At 38.2% G+C, this 6,884-nt stretch overlaps 1 protein-coding gene across 1 annotated transcript; it reads left to right on the top strand.

The window, feature by feature from the left end:
• Window positions 1-881: 881 nt before the first annotated feature.
• On the top strand, window positions 882-5,605 carry LOC142634556 (inactive disease susceptibility protein LOV1-like). The gene is made up of 3 exons (XM_075808857.1): window positions 882-2,966; window positions 3,127-5,218; window positions 5,332-5,605. Exons 1-2 carry the CDS (start codon window positions 882-884, stop codon window positions 5,173-5,175), a joined length of 4,134 nt encoding a protein of 1,377 aa, XP_075664972.1. The 3' UTR covers window positions 5,176-5,218; window positions 5,332-5,605.
• The last annotated feature ends 1,279 nt before the right edge of the window (window positions 5,606-6,884 follow it).

The following is a 6,884-nucleotide window of genomic DNA, read 5'->3' as shown; positions in this document are numbered from 1 at the left end:
GGATCTATGAGAGGAGTTTAGGCGAGCTAATGTCCAGCTTTCAGTCCCACCCACATTACCAAGCCTGATGAGATGGAGACCACCCCCTTTAACTCGTTTCAAGCTTAAATTCGATGCTTCGATCTTCCAGGAAGGTGGGGAGTCAAGTATTGGAGCCATTATTCGTAACGATAGAGGGGAAGTCATGGCGGCATTGTCGGCAAAGGGTCCCCTTGTGACGTGCAGTGAAGATTCTTGCTTGTCGCCGGGCGGTGGAATTTGCAGTGGAGTGTGGTTTTACAAAATTGGTTCTGGAAGGGGTAACCAAGCTCTCATAAATGCTTTGAATTCGAGGACAGGGTTGTTGTCTCGGTTGGGCCACATTCTCCACATTCTCATAGATGGTCGCAGGTTCTATTTACAAAATGAAGTGTTAATACTGTTGTCTATGCTCTAGCTAGATATGCTAAGGACCTCCTAGACAATGTTGTATGGCTTGAAGATTCTCCTTCCCTAGTTGTGGAGGCTTTATACTGTGATTCTATTTCTATTTAATAAATTATGAGGATGGTATTCTCTGCAAAAAAAAAATAATAATAATAATAAAATAAATATATAAATCATTAAAAATATCATGTGATTAATGCGCGTGGATAACTTTTTTAACAGCCAAGTGGTAGGTTGAATAAAAATTCTTTCAACCTAGGTCGCTAATAACCTTTTCCATCTGCAATTAAGGCCAAATATGACAATTCTAAAAATACAGTTCACACTCTAAGTTCTAACTTCTATTTCTGGATTCTTTTATTACAGTTTATTCTCCAGAACCACATACATGTACTTCCACCCCTCAAATATTTCTGATTTAGTTGCCTGATAACTTTTCAAAATGCACAAAATCCATGGCGGATTCAAGTACTATTGGCAATATCTCTCCAGACTGTGACTTCTTCGGAAACTTCTGCAAGTGTGTCAGAAACCTCTCCGGGTGCACGACAGACCTTAAGTTCGAAGACCAGTTCAATAAGGTCTACGCGTGTGTCAAAGGCCCTGTGTTCGGAAAACTGTTCAGTAATAAATGGGTGATTGGAGCCGTTAATGTCATCATCATTATCGTCTCCGCCATTTGTTGGACTGTTAAAGGAACAGCAGGGAACGACAAGCGGTGGATTGAAAACGAAAGGAATTTGTTGAATTCTCTCGAAGATGATGTAAAAGACGTTCTGGTTTCAGGTTCTTCAATATATGACGAAGCCCTTGCGCTCTGGCAAACCGAAGAACACCACCAGGAAAAACGTGCACGACTAAAAGATTCCGAAGAAAAATGGAGGGAGAAAAATAAAACTTTGGTTGGCGAGGTAGACTCTCTCTTTCGAGAGATTAATTTCTATAAGAAAATTTTTAGAAGTGATGACTTGGTTTTTCTGTGGTATAAAAATGAAATTCAAGAAGTCAGAAGCAAGTTAGAAAAGCATCAAAATGATTCTAAGGCAGAGAAAATTGACATCTATGGAACAGTCGATAAGCTACGGCCTAAGATCCCAATCCTGCAGGACAGACCTACTGATGTTGCAATTATTGATGTTCTCATTGATGGTATTCAAAAAGTAGTACAACTTATTCCTGATGTGCGAGAAGTAGACAATCGCATTGGTGAGCTCCTTGCTGAAGTTCATGAAGTAGATGAGAAGAAGAATGACAACTTGGATGACATTGAAGGGGAAATTCAGTTATTCACATTGCATCTGGCACTAGTCCGTGCTTTCCTGACCGATTTGCGAACGTTTGGTTCCAAAACTGAAACTAAAACGGAAGAGTTATGGCTGGAGGAAGCCAAAAAGATAGTTGATGAAGTGCAGCAAGCCATCGAAAATTTCAAAAAGAAAGCCGCAAAAGGGAGAGCTGAAGAAGCAGTACAAGCCACTGAAAATTCAAAACAGGAACAAGCAAATGATCAGACAGTTGATGAACAGCAGCAAGCCACAAAAGAGATAGTTGAAGAAGCGCCACAAGCCACTGAAAATTCAAAACAGGAACCTACAAATGATCAGACAGTTGATGAACAGCAGAAAGCCACAAAAGGGATAGTTGATGAAGCACCACAAGCCACTGAAAATTCAAAACAGGAACCTGCAAATGATCAGACAGTTGATGAACAGCAGAAAGCCATCAAAAAATCCAACCCGGAACCCAAAAGAAGTAGGATATTTTCAAAATCTAGTAAGGCAAGGAGTGAGCTTAGAAAGGAGATGAAACGCATCAACACTCGGTTCTCTGAGTTGCTCGAGAGAAAGAAGAGCTTCAATGTTCAATTTACGAGATCCTTCGCCAGCAGAGAAAAAGATACATCAAAATCATCCGGGTCTGAAAACTCAGACGATGACCTCAATGGAGTGCTTGATGAAGAGAAGCTCATAAATGAGTATGGGATAGCGCCTAATGTGTCTGTTGAAGAACTCAAACAGTTATGCGACAGGTTTAAAAAACTCAACAATACAATTAAAAATGCAAAGGATAAAGAAGCAATAAAGAGTTCAACAGAGGAAAGGTCAAATCAAATGAATAAATTGGCTGGAAAGATGATGAAATATTTAGACATATCTCTAAAGAATCTAACTATGGAGAGTCTCATTATTGGTAAATGTATGGGATATGAGAAGAAACTTCACGAGAACTTTGAACAAATCAAGGGTGCTTTGGATATTCTTGAATTAACTACAGAAGCATATAGCATTGGAATAAGGGAAGAGATGAGGGCAGTCGGTTTGGATAAAGACATAGAGCGCGTGGTCTCAAAACTGAAATCTGGCAATGGGTTCCATGTAGTTTGGATTGTGGGGATGATGGGTATCGGCAAGACCACCCTGGCAAAGAATATTTATCTCCATGATGATATCGTGCGTCATTTTCCGGGGCGTGATTGGGTGACTCTAACTGATGAAAAGGCCAAGCAGGAAGAGAATGGAGGAGGAGACTGGAGAAACAAGGTATGTCATTTTTTAAGTTCTTTAATGAATGTTGTGATTTTTTTTTTCCAAGTAGATCAAGTTTTTTGTTTATCTTTTTCTGAGTGATCTGGATATTTTCTGCTAGTGTTGCGTTAGTTTTAGTACATTTTTTGTGATCTTTGATTTTGTTTATCATAAGGTACGTGATATCTGGAAGAAAGAGAAGCAGCTTCTGGTTCTCGACGACTTCACAGGCACAGAAGAGAACAAAAAAGATTGGGAAGCTCTAAAAGCAGAGTTTCCAGAGGGAGATTGGAATGGGAGTAGAATTTTGCTCACCACACGTGACCTGTGTGTAGCTAGGACAGTTGGTCAACCTAGCCAACTCCATTGTCTTAGATTACGAACCAAAGAAGAGAGCTGGAGATTGTTTATCCAGATGGTAGACGACTTTGAGTCTGCTGCTGACAATGTTAAAAAACTTGCTGAAGAAACTGTTGGTAGATGTGTGGGCTTGCCACTCCAAATTTTACACTATGGGTATCTTATTCTTATGTCAGGGATAGACGTGAAGGATCCAAAGTTGCTACAATGGCTGCAGCACTTCAAAATTCCTGCTCAGAAACCATGGCTTGATTACCTGAAAAATGAAGTCCCTACTGAACTCAAAAAATCGCTTCACAGACAGGAAAAAGAAAATAAAGATTGCCCTCAACATGAAGATAAAATTTTTGGTACAATTCTAAAGACTATGGAAGATTTTCCTCCATCTGAACGTGATTGTCCTCCATCTGAATGTGATCTGATCAAAATTTTTTCATTCTTCAATCTCTTTCCTAAAGACCATGAAATTCCCGCAAGGAGATTGGTCACTTTGTTCGATGCAGAACGGTTAGTGAAATGTGATAAAAACAAGACTCATAAAGTTCTTGTACAGCATTATTTAAAAGCGTTGTCAGGCCTCACCTTAATACAAGCAGTTGAAATGAATATTGACGACGAAGTAAAGAAATGTCGCCTGCCCAGTGCTCTCAGAGAACACTTCTTCTTCGAAAGTGTTTCAGATAAGCATTTCGTCAGTGTTTCAGATAAGCATCTTGCTCATCATTGTCATGTTACCGGTATTAATTCATCAGATCTTAAGACAATGAACAAAGAACTCATCTCCTGTCTCTCATTTGACCCTAGAGAAGGATATAAACCTGGAGAAGATGTAAGGAAGTTTCTTCAAGAGGCAATTGCAAGTGGATGCTTCAGAAGTTTAAAAGTTCTTGATCTTGAACATGTGTTCAGGCCTCAATTGCCCAACACCATCGGACAATTAAATCAGCTGAAGTATCTTGGCTTAAGGTGGACTTACCTGGAGGAAATCCCATCATCCATAGGCAACCTACTGAACCTCCAAACTCTGGATGTGAAGCATACTTATGTCAGAATTCTACCCAAATCCATATGGAAGTTGCAGAAACTTCGACACCTATACTTGAGCCAGAGTCATCGAAGTAAATTCGAGTCTCAACCAAAGGCAAGTTCCCTAAATAATCTAGAAACATTATGGGGTCTATTCTTGGATGATGTCAGTGCTATAAAGAATGGGCTGAACAAACTGAAGAACCTTACAAAATTAGGACTGACATTTGAGCTAGAGTTATCAAAGCAAGAAAAAGTGGAAAGCTGGGTGAAGGATCTGACAAATCTCGAGTCTTTGAGATTGCGATCAATTGACGAGAAGGGTGATGCTCAGAATCTTCGCGTGATGGATTTGTCAAAGCTCAAGAAACTGTCCAGCTTATATTTGTTTGGGTCCTTTGGGATGCGACATTATCTTTTTAACAAATATCCACCACATCTCTCTGACCTGACTTTGTCTGCCTCAGGCCTTGTTGATGACCCAATGCCAATTTTAGGGGAACTCTCCGAGCTTAAATCACTCTGTTTCTACTTTGGCTCTTACAAAGGAAAAGAGATGTCATTAAAGGGTTTTCCCAATCTTCTAGTCTTGAAACTTTGGAAACTTGAGTCTCTAGAAGAGCTGCAGGTGGAGGCGGGAGCAATGCCAAAACTGAAGGAGCTAGATATCAGGTGCTGCAACAAATTGACGGTCCCCACCGGGTTGAAGCACTTAAATAGTCTCCAAGAATTGAAGTTGACAAATATGCCAAAAGATTTCACAACAATACAGGAAAAGAAGTGGGAAATTTGGGGCGACATTGCCTACCCTCCCAGGATCACAGTAGAGAATTGGTAGCTAGTTCAAGTTGGAACGTAACTCAGGCATTTACGCATTCTAGGTATGTCTTTCTTTTTCAATTTTGTTACTTCCGATTTAGCTGTCTCTGAAAAAAAATGCTGAAAATTTTATCACTGTGAATTGTAACACCTTTCATTATCATCTGTCCCTTAGTGTTGATCTGGCATTGGACGAAAGCAAGAGAGAATTGTTGGAGGATGGTTATGTCAATCTTCTATTTGGATCCTCATGAGGGTACTAGTTTTTCTTTCACATGTCACTTTTGTTTCGATCCTTGAGTTCGATTAGTGGTTTGCTCATGCAGATATATTGAATAAATTGGGAGAATTGGTTGATAAGAAGTTCTTCCAAATGTTGGTTGCTTTGTCGTTATTTTTATTTTAACTCTTTCCAGAGAATGTATCTGTTTCTCTCTCAGCGGTGGACTATGATGTATCTCCTTGAATAATAAGCAGCTTTGTGGTTCTAGTTGTTACGTTGTTCCTATCTAGATAAATAGATGTTTTGACTGTTTCATACTTAAGTTCTTTCTTAAATGAAATGGAATTAGATATGCAAAAATGAATGATAAGAATAATGATCAATTCATTAAAGGAGCAAATGAATATTTTCAACTGGATCATCTTATCATCTGAAACCAAATATTTAGTTCCATCACTTCCCAAACAAAAAAGAAAACTTCGTAAAAATAATAAACACGCCTAAGATTAGATGCATTAATCATTCCCAAACTTCTTTCTTCAATCAAACTATTGATTTTTAATGTCAATCTTCTTAATAAAAATAAAACGTATTTGTTATCTTCTTAACAAAGATAAGATAGAACCACATAATTGAAACATCACAAAAGATGTCCTTACTTACTGTTCCCACCTTAAACATGCTATAGCTAAATATCTGCATAACCTTTTTATTATATAATCAATAAAAATATTATTGAAAAATGTTAACGAACACCGGAAGGTGTCCGTTAAAAATGAATTATTGTAGAGTCTATCTAATAAAAAATTGGTATAAATTGATGAAATAATTGAAAATAGTAATAAAGTGACAAGCAAAACTTAAAAAGTTGATTTAATTAACTCTACCCACTATAAAATTAGTCAAAAATCTAACAAAAAATTGTTTCTTAAAAGTTAAAACAAGCCACGAGCTTGGTAATTCTTAAAACCCAAACCTTTCTTTGGGCCCAACCCATTTAAAAAACCCTTAACCATATCCAGCCCAAGTAAAAAAAAATGAAAAAGCTATAGCCCAGATATCCTACTACTAAACCCTACCAAATAATAGTAAACAAAGCCGTTCTGGAAGGCCCAATCAACACATGCAGACCGCGCCCATGCCTAATGAAAGCCTAGCCCAAGTAAACAAGCTTTTATTATAATTATTTGGTGAACTTTATTGTAAAAATTTTATGTCATTCACACATGCCGTCATTCATTTTCAGTCACATATGATCACTAAACACACAAAGTCATTCCACAATGTACACAGCAGCAGATTTTTATTTCTCAATACACGGCAGCACAAAATGTTCACAAAATAATGCAATTGACAGCATAGAAAACCAACCTTCACACTCACGTTCTATTCACATGAGAAGAAGAGCAGAAGTGCTGCAGGAGCTATAATCTGCAGAATGAAGTCTTCTGTCTAAACAGCAATCGTTTTTAGTTCACATATCACAAAGCTCTTGTAGTTTAAGT

This window comes from Castanea sativa, chromosome 5 (genome assembly GCF_040712315.1).
Source record: "Castanea sativa cultivar Marrone di Chiusa Pesio chromosome 5, ASM4071231v1".
In the NCBI taxonomy this organism is placed as follows: domain Eukaryota; kingdom Viridiplantae; phylum Streptophyta; class Magnoliopsida; order Fagales; family Fagaceae; genus Castanea; species Castanea sativa.
Note: the sequence above shows the minus strand (reverse complement) of the source record. Positions and strands in the feature narration are given on the sequence as shown.

Bases quoted from the DNA above. Each gene is read 5' to 3' on its own strand.
- LOC142634556 (XM_075808857.1), top strand. From the start codon at position 882: ATGGCGGATTCAAGTACTATTGGCAATATCTCTCCAGACTGTGACTTC. The intron at 2,967-3,126 runs GTATGTCATTTT...GTTTATCATAAG, and splicing joins GAGGAGACTGGAGAAACAAG to GTACGTGATATCTGGAAGAA.